Source organism: Megalops cyprinoides, chromosome 1 (genome assembly GCF_013368585.1).
Source record: "Megalops cyprinoides isolate fMegCyp1 chromosome 1, fMegCyp1.pri, whole genome shotgun sequence".
Taxonomy (NCBI): Eukaryota; Metazoa; Chordata; class Actinopteri; order Elopiformes; family Megalopidae; genus Megalops; species Megalops cyprinoides.
Genome location: NC_050583.1, coordinates 36,474,715 through 36,498,265, shown reverse-complemented (window position 1 = coordinate 36,498,265; position 23,551 = coordinate 36,474,715). Strand labels below are relative to the sequence as shown.

The 23,551-nt window shown below is 41.3% G+C and overlaps 3 protein-coding genes across 3 annotated transcripts in view; all 3 read right to left on the bottom strand.

Annotated features, from left to right (window-relative positions):
• Positions 1-1,422: 1,422 nt before the first annotated feature.
• On the bottom strand, positions 1,423-7,359 carry LOC118789694 (myc-associated zinc finger protein-like). The gene is made up of 8 exons (XM_036546219.1): positions 6,587-7,359; positions 6,053-6,203; positions 5,417-5,805; positions 4,790-5,037; positions 4,545-4,608; positions 4,188-4,359; positions 2,684-3,099; positions 1,423-2,513 (listed from the first exon to the last, which is right to left on the bottom strand). The coding sequence occupies exons 1-7, from the start codon at positions 6,617-6,619 to the stop codon at positions 2,750-2,752; spliced, it is 1,407 nt and encodes a 468-aa protein (XP_036402112.1). The 5' UTR covers positions 6,620-7,359; the 3' UTR covers positions 1,423-2,513; positions 2,684-2,749.
• Positions 7,360-8,309: 950 nt separating this feature from the next.
• On the bottom strand, positions 8,310-12,475 carry cdipt (CDP-diacylglycerol--inositol 3-phosphatidyltransferase (phosphatidylinositol synthase)). The gene is made up of 6 exons (XM_036546669.1): positions 12,220-12,475; positions 11,552-11,686; positions 11,110-11,263; positions 10,808-10,889; positions 10,554-10,635; positions 8,310-10,234 (listed from the first exon to the last, which is right to left on the bottom strand). The coding sequence occupies exons 1-6, from the start codon at positions 12,260-12,262 to the stop codon at positions 10,089-10,091; spliced, it is 642 nt and encodes a 213-aa protein (XP_036402562.1). The 5' UTR covers positions 12,263-12,475; the 3' UTR covers positions 8,310-10,088.
• Positions 12,476-15,685: 3,210 nt separating this feature from the next.
• taok2b (TAO kinase 2b) overlaps positions 15,686-23,551 on the bottom strand; it is a 33,443-nt gene continuing 25,577 nt past the window's right edge. Inside the window, exons 18-20 of the mRNA XM_036545918.1 lie at positions 19,626-19,838; positions 17,403-17,585; positions 15,686-17,276 (exon numbers count right to left, since the gene is read on the bottom strand). Of these exons, the coding sequence (XP_036401811.1) occupies positions 16,392-17,276; positions 17,403-17,585; positions 19,626-19,838 (1,281 nt within the window). The 3' untranslated portion in view covers positions 15,686-16,391. The remainder of the gene's footprint in view (positions 17,277-17,402; positions 17,586-19,625; positions 19,839-23,551) is intronic.

Sequence of the window (23,551 nt, the reverse complement as noted above, 5' to 3'; positions counted from 1 at the left end):
GCGTTTCTCTCAGGCCCACGGTGACAATACAACAGTTCGACGTAACACAGCGACACTGAGAGACAAGAACAAGAATTTTCACAGATATACAATAAGCACTGTTACGTTAAAGACAATAACTCACCACATTACACCAAAAGCTCCGTAGCCAATAGACCAATCCATTTCTGCTTTGTACTTCTGTACTTTGCACGTCATTGGCATTGTTTTAGTGGAGCTGCCATACCACAGCTCATGCATTTGTGCTTCTCCCGAGGGATGAGGTTTGACGTGTTCCTGCTGGGGCTGTAGGCACACTCGAAGTCAAAGTGTCACGGAGGCCTACTGTGGCGATAGTGCCAGTAGCGGAATTGACGCCGATGTACCTATCACTGCCTAAGTTACCACATATTGACTGTTTACAGGTACCATGGAAGGACATTACAAATATATTTCATTATACTAAAATAATGTATACATTAAACATTGGAGCGGTCAACACATTTTGCCGTTTTATTCAACATGGATGATGAGGAAAGTGTAGCTACGGAGCTATCGAGCAAGCTAGCTACACAGTGGACAAACTGATAAGTTGATAGAAACGAGCTGCATGCGAGGCGAGTGCAAAGATAGAGTGGCAGAAGCTGAGTGGCCAACAAAATCATTAACTTGTAATCAGAATTCTTTAGATCTAAATGATTTAATGTAATTGTAAATGTAAATTTAACACAATAGATACCCAAGCAATGAATAAAGCGTGAAGACCGTAGCCACACACATAAAGGTAAGCTGCCCAGCTACCTCATTGTTTAACTTTTACATTGCTTGGGCTAGCAGGGATGCTTACCCAGCTCTGTGTGCCTCGGCCCATGTCTATTGATGGAGGTTGTGTCGGTACGCTAGAGTGGAATAATAGTTAGCTAGCGAGATGTACTTGTAAAAAAAAATTATAAAATGCAAATTAAAATCTAGAGGTTAACTTGACTAGCTAGTAAACGTTGTAGCTAACAAACATGCAGACGAATTGCCGGACAGTATGTTGGTGAAGAACCTGCATTTCGACATAGCTGCTGAAATCGTCAGTTTAAAGGGTAGCTTGAGATGGTGTATGAGGGAAGGAGCGGGAGTACCAGTCGGGTTATGAAAAGAGAAGAGTGTCAAAAGGTTGACCACAGGTTGAACAGTATAAACTAGGTGACTTTATGAACCACCTTAATAATAACAATGCAGGAAAATGAAGGGTGACTGGTCCTTAACCTCTCTCATAGATTGTATGTACATTAACAATGTCAATATATTGGTTTGCCTCAGGGCAAATTTCTAGGTTAATAACTGGCACCTGTCCGCTTTCCCACATGCAGAAATCTGACTATTTTCCCAGCTGGTACAAATGGACACAGACACAAGCCAGAATAAGTAAATGTCATTCTTATTGATGCAGTGTGTTTGTACAATAATTAATGGAGCATTGTATTACAGCAACACAAGGACAGGGGCAGTGTAAAACAAGCTTCAGGACAGACTGACAATTATGGTCACTCACTCTCAGTCATACCCTCTCACATAGAGGTATTCACAAATATTAGAATGTTTAGTTTTCAGCTCATTTCAACTTTGTCAAAATTATAAAAGAATAACATCCATTAATAATCATGGTCTTAGGAAGCATTAAAACAATACCTTTTCAATCTAAGTGTTTGCAGATACATACTGTTGAGAAATATACAAATATAAATATATATATGCATTCTATTATATTGTCAAATGTCCCATTACCTACAGTGTAAAATAGTAAAATACTGTATATGCATTACAGTCGGCATTAAGATGTGTTGTGGGAGGAGGAGAAGCTCCTAAAGGAGAGGCATGTCTATAGAGTTTGATCTAATAAAAGCATGGCACAAAACATTCCATTCTTGTTACTTGGTTTGCTCGCTTTCACTGTCAAATCCAAACCAACAGAGGAACAAAGTTCATTTTGATTTCTGGATAAATATCCCAGTATACAACATATATTGTAACACTGACCTGTTTTTGTTTATAAGAATACATTTATGATGCATTCATAAAACATAATTCAATGGGCTAATCCATCAATAAAACATCCACTGGGCTTGTATCAAAGTGATGAAGTACAGTACCCCCTTCCAAGAACAGCAGTACATTCTGCTTGTATATTGTTTCTTTGTCAATACTAATTAGTTACCTCTCCAAAAGGAACAAGTCCCTTTCTTACAGACAACATCTTAATACTGTGATTACTGTATTTTTCCATATAACAGCACTGTTGTCTTTTCCATTTCCACAGCTGAGCCAGGTTAGCCATCGTAATTCATGTTGTTAACTGAGTTCACATGATCCATCTTCCCCACTTTCTGAGTGTTTCTTCAACTCCTCTGTTTTTCTCTCTCTTCAAGATGTCGGCTGAGGAAGTAGGGGGCACAGCGACTGGGATTCCATGTTAATTGCTTTCAGCACCTGCCCCCTCCCCCTCTACAGCTGGCTGAGTGATCGGTGTGAAGAACAGCAACAAACTGAGGACAGAATAAGAACTTATTAGTATGGTTTATGCCTATTTACAGGGCACTACAGTACATTTGCACTGATGTAAAGGAGGGATAACACAGTAAACAGTGACTAGACTCTATGCTCACATTCACATACATATGAACTGACATCAGACCAAGGGACCATCCTCCCTTACCTGCTCTGGTGTCCATGGTCTCACCCTCCAGCCAGTTCCCTCTCCCCTATCCCCTTGTCCTTCCTGCTAGCTGTGGGACTGGGGGGCTATGCCAGAGCAATCTGAAACCAGCAGGCCCACCCCTGTGTTTCCACTAACAAACACGCTGGGACCAGAAACCATGTTTCCCAGGGAGATGGAGCTGCTGGATACTGTGGTAGTGGTAATGGGGCTAGGAGTGGTCTGGGGGTTGTTGTGAGTACCCATATGGCCTTGCAGCTGGGTGGGGGTCTTGCAGTGCACTCCGCAGAGTTGACACACCAGGACACCTCCAGGTCCTGTTCCCCCAAACCCCCCTCTTTGACCTCCACTCTCCTTCCACTCCTGACCATGGTGTTTTTGTGCATGCACACGAAGGTAGGTGAGAGTAGTAAAACCTAGACAAAACGAGAGACTGTGGGTTAATACAGCACTGCAAACAATTATGGCACAAAGAGAGTTCATGCAGCATATGTAGTGTGACTAGACATAACATAGTATACTGGAGCTGCAGTCCAATCCCATTCTGTAAAACTTTGAAGGTTAACTCCTGCCTGTAATATTGAGTCATATCCTGATATGGTAGGAGGTGAATACAACTGATTAATTAATTGACTGCTAGACAGCCACGGCAGCCACTTGTTTGCATTAATGTAAATGATGCTCATGATATGACATGTTTCCAGTGATACTGTTATAATTAAATGTATCATGCACACTTATTCATCAACAAAGCCATGCAATGTTTTGCATAATAATGTCTTCTTCAAAAATATGTATCTGGATGGTTCAGCTTGCAAGCTACAGAGAATACCCATTCCCTAACTATTGTGGCTAGCTAGACATCACTAGTTAGACAGCTAGCTAGACAAATATAGCTAGTTATACACTGAGTCATACTAAATACCTAGCAAGCTAGTGACCTGTAGAATAACTCTGGAAGGAAAACTTTGCTACATGTTAATCATGTGTAACTTGCATGCTGACTACTACAAGTTATTGAAAGATTTAAAAGGTTTGCAGGGACTGATGACCAAACAGCTGCACTCATGTTCGAGAAATTCTGCCAAAATTACACTGCAAACCGGTGCAGAGTAAGGATGATTCAGGGAGTAAAGGTTTCACCTGTCCTGCCTCCCCCACTGCCCTTAATATGGGCCAAGAGGCCAACTCAGTAAAGTCAGCAAAACAAAATGTTGCAGTGGGCCTCCCATGAAAGAGATAGGTAGTTAGTCCTACTGCCAATGTGTAAACATAACATTTAAGACCAAGAAAAGGATGTCTGCTGAAAAATAATGTTTGAAATCTTGACTGGAAAACGCAACAAATTTAACACTGTGATCTCAGACAGTGTATTTAAACTGGTGGTAACAAATCCGAGCTCAAAAAACCTCACACCATACAGCTTTAATATCTGCCGAGTGAATTAGACTGAAAGCCCTATGACCGTGAAAAAAATGAGGAATAGACAGACAGAACCACTCACTGCGGTTGCAGAGGTGACAAGCATGGTGCTGTGACTGGTTGTGCACCCTCATGTGATCAGTGATGTAAGCAGCTGACAGCAGCTTGCCGCATATGTGACATGGCACCTTCTCCTCATGCCGGATCATGTGAGCTCGCAGCCGGTCCCGTGTTGCAAATGCAGACTCACAGGTCTACACAGAGGGAGAGATTAACCACAATATAAACACACTGATTCACAGAACGCTGTTCTTGATTTCAGGTTATTCGATATGCACACCACCTGTTCAACACAACAGCTCACTGGCACACCCAGAGAAATTGCAGAGAGAAGGGAGTTTGACACACAGACCAAATAAAAGCAGAAAAGGTGGATTACCTCGCATTTGAAGGGTCTCTCCTTTGAGTGGACCTGTCGAACATGACTGTTGAGATGGTCAGGTCTAAAACAGGAGATCAATATGATATAGTTATGATACGGGGATAATACAGTGGCAGAGAGGACTCCCAACTGCCTTCTTTTTGTGTGAGCTCAATTTGTAAGAATGCAGCAGTCCCTCTTTGTATTCTCTGCGTTCTTTCATTTTTCCCTCAGTACGTCAGAGACGGGTGCACCATCCTCACCGTGAGAAGCCCTTGGCACAGTGGGGGCAGACGTACGGCTTCTCCACCCCGCCTTGGTGTGAGCGTACATGGTAACTCATGCGGTCCTTCCTCTTGAAGCGCTGCTGGCAGATGGGGCAGGAGTAAGGCTTCTCGTCTGAGTGGGACAAGCGATGTCGGTTCAGGTGGTACACATCCCGGAAAGCTTTCCCACAGGCTTCACAGGCGTGGTTCTTGCGCACTGGGTTTGGGCTAGGGTTCGCAGAGCGCTGAGGAAGGGACACACATGATTACTGCACATGCAAACTGGCTCTGGGCCACATCATAAATTGACAGCAAGCTAACAATAAGAAGGTTAATTAAGTAAAATATACTCTGACACTACTACGATATTGCTTAGACATAAACGAAACCAACAGGAAGTGAAAAAGTGACTGATGCCATAAAAGGGCAAAGGAATGTGACGGGAGGAAAGACATGGCTGGAGAATGTATATGCATATTTAGTACAGGACTCTGTGGCCTGGGAACTGAGAGTGAACACGATGTTGCCTGTTCAATGTCCTTCTCATGCTACAGTTGTTTCAGCATTTTCAAACCAATTAAGGTGAGTTTGGATTAACAGACAAACAGAGAGCTCCAAACCCACCTGCACCGTTGCCCCAGCAACCACTACAGCAGCAGAAGGAGGAGGTGGAGCAGCCATGGCAACAGTGGCTGCAGTGATTGACATGGCAACCACTTCACCATCTTGATTTCCCAGAGCAGGCGGATGAGGAACTGACATGGCAGGAGGGGGGAGAGGGGGAGGTACTGACAGGTGCAGCAAAGAAAGAGGGACAGTCTGTCTCTCCACTCGCCCTCCTGCTGCAGCTGCTCCCTCCTTCGCTCCTTCCTCCCTCTCTCTGGCAGCTTTGTCCTTCATGCGAATCCCTGTGTGGACTGACTGGTGACGCCGCAGGTTGTAGCTGTTCTTGAACTGCTTGTTACACAGGGGACAGATATGGGCAGGGCGAGCTGGCCTAGTCACTGGCTTCACTAAGAAAGAGATTGAACACAGATTGTCACCATATCAGAAATATGTCCACACATCCTAGATAAGAACATCTAAAGCATAAATAAATGTTAAAAAAGAATATTTAAAATTACTGACAGATTGTACGCCTTCTGCTGCTTACACTAACTCTGTAGTGAAAAAATCCTGTGAAACACTGACTATCTATCCTCGTGTTTCATTTTGTCCTCTACCCCTCCCCATCCTGTTCACCCCTCCTCCCCATCTCACCAGGTAAAGGTTCTTCATTCAGAGCAGCAGTGTCCACTGTGGAAGGAGGTGGAGCTATGTGCTCTGTGGGTGGGTTCTGGGCAGAGCCTGTGAGGACTGGGAGGAGGTCTGATTGGAGAGTTGCTTCCACTTGGGTTTGGGTGGGTGTAGTCTGGGAAACAACAAGGGCAGAAGTATAAGTGGAAATTGTAAATGAATCAGAAGAGATGCTGAGGGATCACACTATTTGACATACTACCACTCTGCACTCAAAATCTTTATCTGTGGTCCAGGATAAACATTACAAGTCACCACAAGAATCCTCTAGTACAGAGGCAGAGATTAGTCTTTCAAAGTCTTAAATCACAAGTTCTGAGTTGTGATTAGAAAGTGCCACCGTGACAGTAAGTAGTTAAAGGGTAAATTCATATGCTTGCAAGAATAGCGATGTCCTGAAACGGGGGTGACCCCTAGGTCTACTAGTCACTGTACACTATAAATATACAACATACTCGCATACAATACAATCGCACTGTCTGTTTGCAAGCCACTTACCTGAAACAGAAAATTACTCCAAGCAGCATCCATTTTGAACCACAAAGCTGAAGAGAATAATCGCTCTTTTAAAATAACTAATTGCACTAGTTAGCTACCTAGCTAAGTATAAACAATATCAATAAACAAGCTAATCCTGATTACGCCAACAGGATATTTTTGCTATCAATAATAGATCAATCAGATGTTTAGATCAAGATTCTGCGGATAATTGCCCTGTTCTAAATTAGCTAACTTAGCTAGCTAGCTAACAGGGTAATGTCAGCAAAAGAGAAGCTAACGTTAGTCTAAAAGTATTTTCGATATAGCCAGGCAAAACTCGTAACGTTAGCGAATAGTTAAGAAAAAAATGTCTTTAATCAAAACGCAACTAGCTACTTAACTACATCGATTAATATAACTGTACTAGCTAGCTAGCTAAGCATAATCATATGCAATCATTTTAGTAAGCTAACTAGCTATAGCTAGATATTGGGTCTGTAGCTTGCTAACAGTTTGCTAGCTAGCTATCTACGTTTTGTCTTGAACGCAACTACAGACTGAAACAAACGGAATCCCCGTCAACATTAGCTAGCTAGTTAACAGCAGTTGTAATATTAGTGATGTCATTTCTATGCACCCGAAATCACAATAATTGTTAGCTAGCTAGCAAGCTGACTATTGTATATTAGCAAGCTAGCTAGCAATCATGCAAGATGTGATTATTGATCATAAAATGACTAGCTAAATCGCTTTTGAAAACATTGTTAAAAGTAATTATAAGTAATGGTTCAAAAGCGTATTGCAAAATAATATTTTATGTTGTTTATTGTTAATAATATAATTTTTTCCTCGATAGGCCAAAGCGGGTGTTTTGTCGAAGCCTCGGGATTGCGTTCAGTCAAGGACCCAGCTAGAGCGCTCCCGCCCGGCCGCCGCTCGTCGCTCCACCTCGGGTGTTAAATTGAGAAGATGACATCTTTCTTTTTTTTCTATCTCTCTCTCCCTCCCTTTCTCTTTCTTCCTTTTCTTTTTTTAATTTCTTGTTTTTCTCCCCCCTCCTCTATTTCTCCTCACCGTTATGTCCCACTCTTTTTTTAAAGGGAAAGGTTTTAGGTTGTAGCTACACCCCTCCCCTCTCTCTCGCACTCTTTTTTTCTTCTACGCACCGTATGCTACCTCCCTTATTCTATTTGCCCTCCTCCTACCGCTTTTGGCCGACGAAAATTTTTTTTAAACACAAGGTTGCTGAAACCCAGACATTCTGGACCAAAATCTGTACTTCGACGATTGTGGAATGTAATTACACACTAACAACAACACATTTCACATGCACAAACCCTAACAGAGAGGAACATAACAGCACCATTGACAAAATTCACGAATCTTAAAGGGAAAAAGACAAACGCAGCCTTGCAATGGCGACAGTCCGGATGACGTCAAATGATAGGCTCGGAGGTGAAATTATAGACTGATATAAACAGAACCCGAATATACAGGACACGTGATGACATATACAACGAGGAGACTAGCTTTTACCCAGCCATCACCATGTGTGTAGAGATCATGCCTGGTTTATACACTCATTTTCCAACGTTTAACATGTTCTAATAAAAAAAAAAAAACAGAATTGCACCATGCATAACATTTATTGAACACTAACGCGCGCGCGCGCGCACACACACACACACACACACACACACACACACACACAAACTATTGAGCAATTCCAACGACTCTGGTGTATAGATATGTTTATTGCAGCTTTATAAGTTACAGTACTTTTTAAACATTCAACTGCATACCTGCATGACAAAGGCAAACAGCTTCAAAGCACAAATATTTATCTGTGTAATATCTACTAATGTAGCTGCTATCATATAATTAAAATTACTCATGAAATACACACCTAGAATAATCTGTAAGGCAAAAACAGACTATGGGGATCAGTGCAACACACCAAAAATATGTAAACCAAAAACATAAAGCTAGACTTGACTAAAATTGTTCTGCAGAGAGAAAGCATCATACAAAATGCTAGAATAGGGAGGACAGTATAAGTCCTGAATGGCTGGATGGAATCAAGTATTAAATTAAATGATCATTTACATGGTTGTTTGACTGGATGTGTCTGAACCTCACTATTGACGGCTGAAAAGGATTATCATGACATGTTCTGGACTGTAGCCATCAAGGACCTGAACTGTTAACTCCTGCTCTAGCAGAAAAGGCCATTCCCACCACTCTGTAAATGCAACCTACTGCAAATTGTGATGTACATCACAACAGCATCCATGCTCAGATTGCGACATATAACACAAATCAGTCAGTTCCAAACTGATATCATTACTTGTTAGCATGATATATAGTGGTGCTGTTTTCCCTGTTCCTAAAACTTCAGTCCTTTACATACCACACATAGACAATATTTCACACTGAGCTAAAGTTTAGCTGTATTTGCATTTAATCAAATGACACCAATGTCTCTGTGTAGTGAGATCTAATGCATTTGTTGTGATTAATTAAACAACAAAAACAAACGTTTAAACAGCATTTCAATGATACATGGATCCCATACTAGATCCTACATCATCCCACATAGCATCTATTTACCATTACAGTCATTAATATCAATACTAACAAAAGGAATACTGATAACAGTAACTGCAATAATAAAATTTACATCAATACAACGGTAGAGTCTCAATATACTGATAGGGACTGAACTATGGCTAAATAAGGAAAATCAAGTTATACCCCATTCATTCTTTATTGCCACAATATTACATTTTTGGTAGATATCAATAATGGATTTTACATGGTCTACAGTATGGTAAAACTGCTGATAAATTTGTAAATGTTTACAATTAATAAGGGAATATGAATATTGGTTAGCTATTCTAAATCTTATGCTTAATTCTCACCCTAAAGTAAATGAGAAAAAAATTAAAATTCTAAATTATGTTCTTACATGACTCTGTCATGGACAGTTGTTTATTGACTGACTGACTGATCTTAAGAGGTGACTTGGTGATTTCTCAGTTTCCCATGCCATAAAAAGAGCTGGAGGACTGTTCTGCTTATAACAAAAGCTCAGGTCACTAGCACACAGAGCTAAAGTCCAAAGATTCTTATCATTCTTGCGGAAGTTAAAAAAATATTATTTAACTTGACAACTGAAGCACTTTTAAAAAGTAGTTCAAAAGATTTGTTAAAAAGGACATTGTATATTATACGTAACCTATATATATACATTGAGACTCTACTGCATTAGTGGTATTTCACAAGAATATACAGTGTTTGAGAATAATTTAATAAAAGGTCCCCTGATCCGTCTGTTCCATTTCAACCTCACCAACCTCTCCCCCATACCATTACTTGCCGCTTGCTTTTTTTTCTTCCTCACTGCCCTAACTCCTATCTTCCCATAACCATACCTAATCCACATTTTGGTCTTAATTTTACCCACCCCCCATTTCACCATCCTTCCACAGGTTCTTTTGATTGTTAGTCAACCTGTCTTTTATTCTGTCTTGCCTCTTTCCTTCTCCCTTTCAGCAATATCAATGGCAGCCATGTTCCTGGCAGCAGTGACAAGATGCAGCAGGCTGATCCCAGACTTCAGAATACATACCACCCCACAGATTCCCAGCAGCCACTGTAGGGACACTGAGGGAAAAGAGGAGGAACATTTATCAATGTATGGACAAGAAGCTTAATATCAGCATGCGCACACACACACCCACGCATGCACGCGCGCGCGCGCGCACACACACACACACGTATCAGTCACTGTAAATAGGAAGAAAAGGGCTGGGGTATCTACCACAAAAAGAGACAGTGTGGGAGAGGGGGGAAGTCAGAGAGGAGAATTTGAGTTGGGTGAAGCATGTGAGAGTAAGAGTGTTGTGAGAAGTGACAGTGGTAGAACATATGACAGGGAGAGTGAACAGAATGGGTGTGGCAGGGTTTACAGAATCCAACTCACCATGTGGCTCCTCGAAGTGATGAAGGACGTAGAGTAAGGAGAAGAAGAGCTCATTGCCCATACACATCACAAACAGCACCGGCTGGAAGGGAGACAACAGTTAGCATCCTCAATGGCTCTTCGTGTTCTTGTAGTGTGTGTACATGTGTGTATGTCTGTCTCTGAAGTATACATCAGTGCAGATCTCTACATTTACTCATTTAGCAGATGCTCTTATGCAGCATGACGGTATGTTTTGTCCCATCTGTTCATACCCTAGAGGTGTAGTACAGTCTGAGGATGGGGTTCCCAGAGAGATCAATCGTCTTATGGCTTGAGGCTCCTTTCATCATCGAACTGAGAGGAAGCAAGAAGGACCTTTTACATTGACATTCCAAGAGTGTAAAAACATATTCTGTCACAGTTAACAATACACATGCGCATGCATCAAATTTGGCATTAAGAGTCTGGGTTGACACTTTAAACCTATTGAACCCAACATTTTAAAATTAAGATACAGTACAGTCATTGCCAGCTTGGTCTGGACACACACAGTATACTTTGCCTGCTTGGTTACCTGTGCAGATGCAGCCAGTGGCTTGCAATATCCAGGCTCATACTAAATTGGAAGAGGAAGGTATAGGAAGGGTAGAGCAGAGCAAGGTTTACCAACAGGCACATGGTGGCACAGCGGTCTGTCAGCATGTCAAGCATTGCACCAAACTTGGTACCTGTGTGGAGGATGGGAGAAAGGTACCCAAATATCAAGAACACTAAGGCTTCCTTTAAGTAAGTTATTTTAGTATTTGACACAAAATAATTTAATCTGGTGACCTGACACTGAAAATGTTTCACCATAAATAAAAAAATGTTATAGTTGTTTAAATTCTTTGCCTCTTTGCTGAAGGACAGCATGCCTCAAGAGGCCTGAGTGCTATAAGACACAAAACAGACATAAACAGACTAAAAAGCACACTGAACACACATACGTCCCCCTCCCCACACTTAGCCTTAGTTACCTTGGTTGAGGGCACGAGCAGCATGCCCATCAAAAGCATCCAACAGGGCGCTCAGCAAGTAGCACACTACTGCTGGAATGGGGCAACATGGCATGAGGTAGAAGGCCAGCAGAGCAAGGATGATACGAGCATAACCTGGGAGAGTGCAGAGATGGAATGAGAGTGGCTATTTTTCCACATTCCACAGGTTCGGTGAACAATACAGTGCTTTGGCAATTCACAGCACTTACACACTAAGGGAAGGGGAATGGGTTGTATATTTCTAGGGACAAAACATGCTTCACAATATAGTCTCTTACGACAACGTACAGTTTATTAAAATATTTTGGTTGCGGAGACGGACTAAGCACAAAAGAGAATAACAGAAATTGAGAAATTGCACACTGACAAGGCAGATACTACAAATCAGTCCCCTCATAGACTGCGGTTACACTTCTACAAATGCATTCGATATGCAGCTAAGTTTATGTGAAGAAGTTAACACGATTAAAAGTCTAGAGACTACAATATGGCAGCTGACGAGTGCTATTTCTTCACAGCAACCCATGCGTTACAAAAACGATTTGCAGAGAAAGTCCCTCGTAACAATTACCACGACAGTATCATTATGAATTTCAACAGCTACGTTAAGTAAGTCTAGCTATCGTCGGGTAAACAAACAAACTCACCAATCAAATTTGGAACGAAAAGGAAAATGTTTTCTTCAGCCATAGCAGCCAGTTCAATTCGTTTGTTGTTGTTGTTGTTTCAGGGACTTCTGGTAAAATGAATGTTATCTGTGGTGGTATACGCAGCCTCCTGTCTTGCAAACTAATTTTCCATTTGTCGTTTCCGCTCCTCTCCTTCGAACTACTTGCTTCAGATTTGACAGCTTGTACAAGACAGCGCATATCCGGTGCGATTGTGCACACTGGAAGTGATCTTCCCCTTTAATAGGAATGACGCACTGCAAAGGCTGGGCTGTGAGTTCACGTCAATACCCTATTGAAGTCATTTTTTTCCTGTAAAGTGCCTAGAATTACGAAAAATTTTGACCATAGTCTATGTATTAAACAATCCATGTAAAACACAGAAATATATTAGACAATAATTTAATGTTTCTTACATTCCAAAGCTGGGATAGAAACGTATAAACGCTGTTATTTGTGCAAAGCTGGTCATACACACAGAACATAACTACATTTCCCTGCGAGCATTCATCCCGGTTATGTGGAGAAACGGTCCTTTCTAAAAGTTGTCACCAACGATATAACCTATTTAAGATGAGTAGTAGAATCAGGAAGGTAGGGAGACGTCGATCTTTCAGAAATGCAAACTAATATTGAAATATTGATAAAATGGACTTAAAATGAGCACCAAGCCCCTGCTACATGTCCATGCGCCCTTATGACAAGGTGAATAGCCTTTGCATAGTAGCCATCTTCCAACACCAGGCACCAAATTAGCAAAATACAGTTCCACAAGCCTTTCCACGAATAACGCAGATCTATAATGATTTTAGTCTAAGCAAGTAATAGCTAGCTAAGAGGCTATTTTTTGTCTAATTTGTGTTGACTGCTGAAGCGATTCAGCACTTAATATGATCACATAATATGATCACAAGTATCCCTGCCATTTACGCTTTGTACACAGAATACAACGTTGTTGAATAAACACAATCTTGATCTTGGTACATGGAGTAGTTCCTTCATCGTGGCATAGTAGTAACATATTTAATAAACGTTTCAAATATGTAATGGTTCAGACTCTTTACAAAATACATACGGTTAAAATATTTTATAGATATGGATGACTTGTGGAAATCTACCTTCTCTGTCTGCAGTTAACTACAATTGAAACAGGAGAACAGTGGGACAGATTCAATCAAGGGAATGCAGACAGCTCAACACTACACAAAGTGGTGGTTGTCTCGGCTCTGAAGAGCAAATTGTAGTAGTTATTGTCCGTCACCCCCCATTGCTTTCATGCTTACCATCTGCAGGGAAATGGGATGGAAATAAAACGGGTTCAAGTTTGTCATTTATTGAAACATGTACTAAATAAATGTTATTTAACAAAATGTTTAATCTGTTAAATGTATGAAACATGTACTGGGCATGCATGATAAATATGTATGCAAAATTATAACAATTAAATATATGTACTATTCAAATGAAAGTATAAAACATCGATACATATGCAGTTATTCTGTAAAAAAAAACAAAAACAAAAAAAAAACAAACAAAAAACAACTGAGCTATTGAGCTATCTCTAAATTATAAAACATACAGTGTCTTTAATGCTTATTGACTGCAGTGAACACATTCAGGAATGCACTGCGCTAAAATGACATTTGGTAATGGCAACATACTTTTAAATTCTAAAATATTTATCTTAAAATGGTGTTTTGGCCCTAAAGATACTTTGAAGCCATTTTATTATTTATGTTTAATATTTGATTTTTTTTTTTTGTATTTGAATGTATTACAGTTGTCAAATACAAGGACAAGAATGTGTTTGTTAATTGTGGACTAGCAAGAGAAATGTGTATTTAAATGTAAAAAAAACAGCACTTACATAATATAATTAATAATGTTTTGTCTTTTTTGTCCCATAAAATTTGCTACAGCAAATCAGCTGCAGGAAAGATAACACTGAAAGTCTCTACAGCTAATTTCTGAGTTCTGACACACAAACACTGCACAGACATTGCAGCCTCAGGAAAGCCATATAGTAGAATCAATCAAAGATGATGCTATATGTGTGCATGTTTTTTTTTAAATGGATCAGTTGTTTTACTCAAATTAAATTATTTCCTCGGGATTACTTCCCCACACACAGTACACTGTAGTTGTTGCAACAACGGAAGTGAGCCCAGACGAAGAACACAGAAAGCGGTGTTGGGTGTCACGAAATAAATACATGATCTTTCTGCTCATTTTCAGTCATTTGATTTTTTTTTTATTACCTTGTTTCTGTACAACAAATTTCCTCTCAAAAGACTTGATTTTAATGCATCGGTTTCTAATAGCCAGCTCCCCTTTTCAGTGTCTCATATCACAGAGTAGAAATTGGGATGACAGCAATGTATTTCTTTTACCTGTTTTTTCTCCAGCCCTGATCCTGGACAGCATTTGTAGATGACCACCGTGTGTATATATACATACAGTACCGGTACCATTCAGTGCATCCAAGGAGATGCATGTTTAACTGAAAATGGTGAAATACGCTAATGGCAGATCTTGGGCACTGGTGTTTGAGTCTGTCGCATAAACCTAATGTTTGTGAATAACTGAGTGGTAAATGAATCATACTGTTTTGGAAAACCATTAACCTGTGGTTAGAGTTTCAGTCATCTTCACCAGACAGCACAACTGTTATAGTTAACTGAATTTTTGAAATTTTCTTTGTCACTGTTAAATACATCAGTCTTCTGGCATATAACACTCGTTGAGGTGGGGTTGGCGCGGCTAGAGACACTCTATATATACACAATTAATACTGGCTGTAAAACACCACAATCTCTTGACAATGTATTGTCCATAGACACCATACCCTGAGGATAACCAGGGAATGGTTGGTTAGAAAGTTCTAGTTTTTATTTTATTTTTTAAATCTCTTCTTAAATTTCTATTAGTCACACATCTCACATTCCCCACCTAGTGGTCAAGATTGGCATTTAAAAAGAAAATTTAAAAATAACAGAATTAGTGTACATCATACATAATTACAACAACAATAATAATTGCATTAGTAATAGTAGTAGTAGTAGTAACAGTAGTAGCAGTAGCAGTAGTAATAATAATAATAAACTCCTGAAAAAGTATTTTGCTTTCTAATTCTGGGTTTTTGCTCCATAACCATTATCATTACCATATCATGAGTATAGTGATGATGATGATAATTATTATTATTATTACTATAGAAAAGTGTTTTAGAGTTAGTGCTTTTATATACACATATATATGTACAATATAGGTCAAAAGTGTGGGACAGTGAATTAACTTTACTGTCAATATACTTTTGACAAGTACTATATATATAAATGTGTATTCTTATGTATACAAATGCTTTGTACAGTAATTTCATGCAGTTTAGCAACTCCCATACATACACATATATGTCATATATACATATACTCAGTATGCTCATCATTGAATACAGGGAGCTGTCCTTTCTTGTTCCACAAATGCTTGCCTCTTAATAGTACTGTAGGTACATATTTGGGTAGGACTAGGCCGAATCACTTTACCAGCATTGTGTATATTCGCATCAATATACATATCTATATTTATTGCTCGGCCAACAATAAGATACTCCATGTTAGCACCCCTTTAAGAAACCTTAAAAGCAGTGGGTGGATGTATAGCGGGTGTTCCGAGCCACTGTATGGCAGTGAAGTTTTCTTTTCCTTCTCTTTAAAAAATTTTCTATTTAAAAAATCTGCACCATACCTCTCTTTTGACCCCCACAAAGTTCAAAAGCCATCACTGCTGTTGAAAATAAGTTGTTTCCATTTCTGCATTATGTACATTACCCAATTTCTTTCAATGCAACTGTCTCCCTTTTCAAATTAATATATTCATGATCTTTAACATTGATAGGCTAATTTTCGTTTTTTGTCATTTTTGAATTCCCTCCGCCTTTTGCCTCTTGTCAGGAGCATGCATTTCTCTTTCATTCTGTTTGTCTCTACACCAGTAAGGCTCTCTGCTCTTTTCTGCTACTTTGCTTTGTTTCTGTTTTACGGAAGTAAATGTCACCTGTCCTTCCCCAACTTGATTTCCCTCTCTGCTCTGCTCTGTGATCCGTCCATCCCCACCCTCTTGACCCCTCCCCTTCCCTCTCCTCTTTGTCCTCTCTAGGAGTAGGAGAGGTGTGAGCCATTGGAAATGTGAGAAGTGACCGAGGTACTCCGACTCAGACCCCCCTCCCCACCACCAGACCCCCCTGGCCCCCCACCAGAGGCAGTCCTCCTTAAGGGCTGGGGGCTGTTCCTCAGGGCCATCAAACTGGGGCCCCTCACCGCCAGGCCTCCGCCTCCACCTCCACCCCCACTCCCGCTGTAGCCCCCCTGTGAGGAGGAGGATGAGGATGATGAGGGCGGGGAGGAGGAGGAGAGCGAGATTGGGGGCGGGGGTGGTGGTGGTGGTAGGAGGGCCAAGGACTGAGAGGAGGAGTGGGAGGGTAAGTGGTGGGAGTGGGCGTGGGAGTGGGACCCATGGCTGCCCCCTCCTCCCCCCCATTCCCGCTCTCTCTCCCGCTCCCTCTCTCTCTCCCGGTAAAGGTGCGGAGTACTCTGGTGGTGGTAGTGCTGCTGGAGGTAGTGATGGTGGTGGGAGGAAGAGGAGGAGGAGGAGGAGGAAGAGGCAGAGGAGTGGGAGGAATGGACGCCCCCGTCCCTGCTTGAGACTGACTCCGCCCTGCTGAAGCCACTGCTACTCCCACTGCAGCTGTTCTGGCTCCGCCAGGAGGGCGGCGCCCCGGAGTTTTGGGGGTGCACCCCGTGTGTCCAGTGGCTGCCAGAGCGAGGGACTGGCCGTGAGGGCCAGCCCCCGGAGGCAGTGGGGGGGTTTGGGTAGCCCTGATTGAAGGCCTCTGCGGGGATGCCCGTCAGTGCCATGTTGCTGAAGCCCAGCCGCATGCTCTCAGAGTCAAAGGCCTCGATCTCACGGGCCTGGCGCTCCAGCAGGGTTCTGATCCGCTCCGAGCGTTCATTCTGTAGAGAGAGCATCTCCTCCTCGATCTGAGGAAGGGAGAACGCTGTCAGCACAGGACACACACAGCACCGGGAAGCACACACAGACGCAGACATGCGCGCACAGCACTGGGAACCATATCCTCTGCTCCTCCCCTCTGCCCACGCTCTTACCCGCTGCTCCAACAGGGCCCGGCGGATGGACACCCTCTGCTCCAGGTCCTTGACCTCACGTTCATGCTGAGTGTCGGTGTGGATCTTGATCTTGCTCTGGTAGGCATTCAGCAGCTCCAGCTCCTGCTGAAGCTGCATTCGCAGCACCTGGTACTCTGCCTCCTGTGATTCATCCAATCGCAACTGGAAAAAGGACAAACTGTGAGGTCAGGACAGAGACTCAATATCTGACAAAGTGATGTCATCATCCAGTTTCATTGTTAACGCAATGTAAGGATCAGTCCGATAAAGGGTAAGCAACCCTGGTGTGAGAGCACCAGAGATGTTTCTTTAGAATATGCTGCTCTGGCCTTACACAGCTCTCTCACTCTCTCCATGTGAATGGAGCACAGGCCAGATCATCCTGGGCAGACCATACTGCAACTACGCTTCCACAATCCAAACACTGCATGCACTTTCACTCTGGAAAACATGGGAAAGAATTTGTATTGCTTTAAATCCAACCTATTCAATTCACAGTTTAGAGACTAGTTACCATCTTGCAGAAGGCATGTAACAAGGTTGGTTACCTGCTGCAATAACAAACTGGTCTTCTCTTACAGCAGAACTGAATGTTTCAAAAGCAAACCTGTTCCCTCCCTCAATAAACTGGCTATTGATTTTCATTTACAAAGGGTCTGGATGATATTGAAGAACTACTGTCTATTTGTTTACCTTTTTAAATCTGATGAATTCATATTCTTCAATTTCATTCAATGTAATTACCATGTATTACACTTAAGTCAAACAGATTGTAATGTGACCAAAAATAAAGTAAAAAATAAAATTTTTGGTTTTCTGGATGCAAGCACTTAGAATAAAAGTGTCTGCCAAATGAATAAATGTAAATGTAATGGGATTAATTACTCCACTAAATTTATGCCGTGTGACAGAGTGCCATCACTATGGTTGATTATGCGCTCTGACTGCCATACCAACGAGGCTGGCTCTTTGGCATCGTGGTCAAAGTTGCAGGTTTGGGACCCCCGTAGACCAGGGTTTGAGGCCGGGTGGGGTGACTGTTCTCGCTCTTTGCTACAAATGGTGTCAGCGGTGGGATGGCCGGCCACGAGGCCATCGGAGGCGTGCCCAGTGTGTGAGCCGTATGAGGGACCCCCAGGTTTGGTTAACCCTAGTGTGTGAGGGACCCCGGAGATGAGTGAATAACGGTGAGAGGGACCCCAGAGATGGGTGAAGCACCAGTGAGTGGGGCACCCTGGCATGGGAGAAGTACAGTGGGGGATGCGTGAGGGATGCCTTGGTGCGTGAAGCGCATGGGTGCGCTTCCCGAAGGGGAGGGCAGTGTGACTGCTCTCGCCCTTCGCTACATGCTGGTAACCATGTGCTTAAGGTACTCAGCCATCCACCATTCAGACTGAATCACCTGTTCAGATTCAACATAACTTAATACCCAATTAAGGGTTCAAGAGCTCTGATGGAACAAAACCAGAATTCTCTCTTGTATTCCTTGCTCAAAGGAAAACTATGGATGTCTTTGACATAGACATCTATATGATGAGTAACAATACCCTTTGTAATTCCACTTCAGAAAGAGAAATGTTCCCTCACCTCACATCAACCTTTTACTAGAGCCACTTTTTGCAGTGTTTCCCTGTGTTTATGGGTCTGTGTGTTTGTGTGTATATTCTATATATTTTTACTGTCACTATTAAGTTTGTACCCAGCCATATCACTTGATCACCTCCTTTACTTGCTCTTTGATACTTCACTGTAATTGTACCATCTCCCCTATCTCTAACAGTATAGCACTTAGAGATGCAATCATGGGAAGTGTTCTATATAAAACATATATAATCCATGAATGTTTATCATCTATTTAATTATGTTAGCCTTCAGCTAAGTATGAAATTGAGATGTCTGTCAACAGAGAATATGTGGTCTATGCAGTCTAACAACTCTAGGGATTAAACCTGCCTTTGTGGAGTTTTGGTTTTCCTCCCATAGTACCACCTGGGTACCGTCCCTGCCGTCTCTGAATTGTGTATGTGTGCAAGCGTATGAAGTCGGGCCCACCGGGCTGGGCTGGAGCTCTCTGCAACCCGCTGCAGGATGTAGCCGTGTATCGGCCACAATATCACAGACATGTCTGAGTACACCCTGGCAGTGGCTCAGTGCATAGATGTGGTGTAATGCGTAGACAGGGTCTCTCCTTGCCTTACTCACAGCCTGTGTGGAGAGCATGTCGTTGATGGAGTGGTCATACTGCTCTGCCAGGATGGCCAGTTTGCGGGTCTGCTCCTCCTTCAGCCTCTTGAGGACAGCCTTGTGGTCCGCCTTGGGCGTGCTCTCCAGCAGGTGGTTCCGCAGAGCCTTGTACTGACGGGTTTGGATTTTGCACGTGTCCTGGAACTGACGTTTGATCTGCAGCTCTTTGGACTGAACAGAAAGAGAGGCGTTCATGGGACTGTTACCTAGTTACCTAGACTGTTACCTGTGTGGAACAGTGTGTGCAGACAGATTTGGCAGTGCACAATAACACTGATTGAGTGACTGGAGGGGGAAAAAAAGAATTTATTCCTTAATCTGTGATTGTGATCGTCATTATCAATCTGTACACTACAATTAACATTTAAAATGAAACCTAAAAGGGGAGTAGAAGAGACGGCTGAGGCGTATGCTAAAGTGAAAGATTAATAGCACCAACACATACATTGGGGACACAAAGACAGCGCACGTTCAAGTGCCCTTGAGAGAGAGAGAGCATCAAGAGGAAAGCAAGTACATGGAAACCAGACATGAGGTAGACTGAGAGCACAGAAGAGTGTGTACACTACGGCACATTAACACTGAACTGAGAGAGAAACTGACACATCCAGAGACTATTTTTTTTTCACTGAACTTACCTGAAAAAAAATAAACTACAAACTGTGCTGTGAGCATCCAGGCGTTAGAAAGTATTAATATCATTATTAAGGAACATGAGGAATGTGGCATTACAGAGTACTAACACATAAAATTTCAGATGGTAGAAAGAGGTGTGAAAATTTTAAATCTGCAGGCACTGCTATTTGTATGTAGATTATCTTAAGTGTGATTTACACGTTACACTGATTCTCCACACTCATTTCCCCATTCCGGCCCCTCATCTTTACACATTCCTTTTGTCTCTCAATCTTTCACTCCCTTTGCACTCTCTCAAAGAACATGTCCAAAATGAAGTCACTGCATGTATGTTGATCCCAGACCCATTCAGCAACATGCAGGAGAATCATAGCTGCTACTGTCTGCTCTCATATGACATGGTGTGTGAGGGGGAAAAAAGTGAAATTACATTCTCCGGAAAAAGGGTGATAGGGCAGGGAAGAAAAGGTACAACAGGAGTAGAAGAAAAAGACAGTGACAACTTCAGAACAGTTCAGGACAATCAAATGCACTACATCTCTGGGTGAGAGGAGGGATGACTTCAGTTCGACTCAATACAGCACAGAGGAAGAGGAAACAAGAGAGAGAGAGAGAGAGAGAGAGAAAGAGAGCATATGGATGGTAAAACAAGCTCTTGGGAGACAGGAAGAATATGATTGGTCCCTTTGTGTTTTAATCCTTTTGACATGAGATTCCCCCTATCAAAGTGGCAAAGTATGAAAGAATTACTAATAAATGAAAAGGATGATGGCAGGAAATTATAAAGACAAACTAAGAGAGATAAATATAAAAATGAACAAGACAAACAAACTAAAATGATTTTTCAACAAAAAGAACATTTATTTCTGGGTGGAGGAAATCTGTAAGTATAAGGAAATATTGCATATACTTACACATACACACACATTCGCTCAGACACAAATGAGGATGAAGTGCAAACAAAATGGCCACATGCACACACACATAATGCAGCATTAACCATATAAATACTGCATATACGAAATATAGATTTATATAAAATTCATAAATTCTTTGACATTAAAAAAAACATAAATTACATCCAAATAAGACAAAATAATAATGGAACTTAAGAAATAACGATAACATGAACTTAAAGTACATTCACTGAACAGAAACTGATGAACAGCAAAGTATTTATGGGTTTCTAGTGCAGATTCAGTTTATATCAAAGTAATGCACTCTGGTTATACATCAAGATAGAGATGCATAAACTAATGCACATCAGGGGGCATTATAATACATATGCCCCAAATGAAGGTCTGAGAGGGAGACTACACAACCCAAGCCCTATTTTATAGCAATCCTGCACTCTGAAATTAAACTCTCCAATTATAATAAATTGTTTGACCCTCGTGGAATTGCTCTTCCGGTCTCCCTTTTTCTACATTGATTTTCCACAAAGCCGTGCCTTTAGTGATTTTGCACGTGGCAAATATGTCAATTAACAAATGGAGTGCAGGATTCCTAAAAGAGAGAGCAAGGGGGGTGAAATGTAAATTTCATGGCTCTTACAACAAAACATTTTTCCCTGCATAAAACAATAAGACCACGGAAACAGGATTTTTAAAATAAAACAATGTGTGAGCTGTCTGTTTTCTTAAAGCGTTCACAGTTCAACATTGAAAAGATTAAAGCCAGTGCAAAACTGAAATATCATCCAGTATTTCATTTCTTCATTGGAAAGTTTTCTTTGTACTCTCTCATATTCAGGAGCCCAATCTCCATTATCTTTGGTTTCTAGTTTTTTTTCTTTCTTTCTTTGTGTGTTTATATGTGGCATCACACATTCAATAACTAACAGATTGTCTTCATGGCTGGAAATACATTTGATAAAAAAATGTGTCTGCAATTTAAAGAAAGAAACACAATCAAATCTCATAAATAACAATGTGATTCAGACTTCAAGAAATAATGTCTAAATATTACTGATATGGAGGTATTCTTTGCACACTGGATACTTTGAATAAAGAAATTTTTCAAGTGAACAGTTTTAATAAAAACAGACAACTTCTAATTCTTCATTAATACTAACAAAACAAATGTTTACATGGTAAATCCTTCTGAAGTTGAAATTATTGCTACTAGTGCAATAATAGAAATGTTCATCTTCAAACAAACCCAACCACATATTGACCAATCATCTTCCTCCTTTCTCCTTCCTTAGTGTCCCGATACCAGCGAACCAATAACAACATTCCTATCAGTTGTTATTTATATAGCATTCCCAACTGGTTGATCATGTTTACTTACTGACAAATTAGTTTTCGTTCTCTAACAGGACTGCTTACTTGCTAAACCGAACTACAGTTTTTCCCATACTTGTCAATCACACTCTTCCTCTCGATCTTGTGACAGCAAAGTGATGCTCTCCAATTTCAGTTCTGACTGAGCTATTTTCTTCTAACAGCCGCTGAAGAAAACAAGGCAAACTCGAAAAGGCTCACTGACAGAGGAGACTGGAACACAACAAGGTGTCTAACAATGAGTTAAAATATTCTAAGCATTAAAAGAAATGCATCATTCATCTTTTCATACATGTCTGTTTTTAGAAAAATACCATACAAGTCTTCGCAAGATGAAATGTGGTAGCATCAATTTCATTAAATGATCATTTATAATTCACTATGATTCTGAAGCAACCGACTGTGTAAATATTATGGTACACTGGCTTATTAGTCAAGTGGGTGATTGCCCACAGATGGTGAAGTGTCTGGACCTTAAGAATAAAGCCAGGTGGAAATAAAACAGGTCCTACTTATCGAGTGAAAATGTCTTGGTGCCACCAGTCAGTGCACTGTTGCTTATTGACAGGGGTTCCATCTGGCAGGATGTAACACACAAATCTATTCTGTCAATAAAAGGCCATGATCTGAGAGACCATGAGCCACAGCACTGACATCACAGACATCACCACACTCCGTATTTGCAACTCAATTTATCAACTGGACGCCAACAATTTGTAGAAAAATTTCCCAAATCCTTTTCCATTATTTTTCTAGAAGCATACATGTGTTAAAGGATTCCTTTGATGCTCTGCACACAATGGACAAAACTAAAACAAAGGCTTACTGAGGAAAAGTGTGCACAAGTGGGAGTGGCCAATACACAATGAAGCAGGACTTTAGGGTTGTGCAGCTAGACATGTAGTGGGGATGCATTCACATTACAATGACGGTAACCAAAAAAAAAAAAAAAACACACAAACT

Coding starts and splice junctions, on each gene's coding strand:
- LOC118789694 (XM_036546219.1), bottom strand. CDS start 6,619: ATGGATGCTGCTTGGAGTAATTTTCTGTTTCAG. Junction 5,806..6,052: donor GAATGAAGAACCTTTACCTG/GTGAGATGGGGA, acceptor TCTCTTTCTTAG/TGAAGCCAGTGACTAGGCCA. Junction 3,100..4,187: donor TTGTCACCTCTGCAACCGCA/GTGAGTGGTTCT, acceptor CGTTTTGTCTAG/GTTTTACTACTCTCACCTAC.
- cdipt (XM_036546669.1), bottom strand. CDS start 12,262: ATGGCTGAAGAAAACATTTTCCTTTTCGTTCCAAATTTGATTG. Junction 11,687..12,219: donor TTTCGTTCCAAATTTGATTG/GTGAGTTTGTTT, acceptor GCACTCTCCCAG/GTTATGCTCGTATCATCCTT. Junction 10,636..10,807: donor GACTGTACTACACCTCTAGG/GTATGAACAGAT, acceptor TCTCCCTTCCAG/CCGGTGCTGTTTGTGATGTG.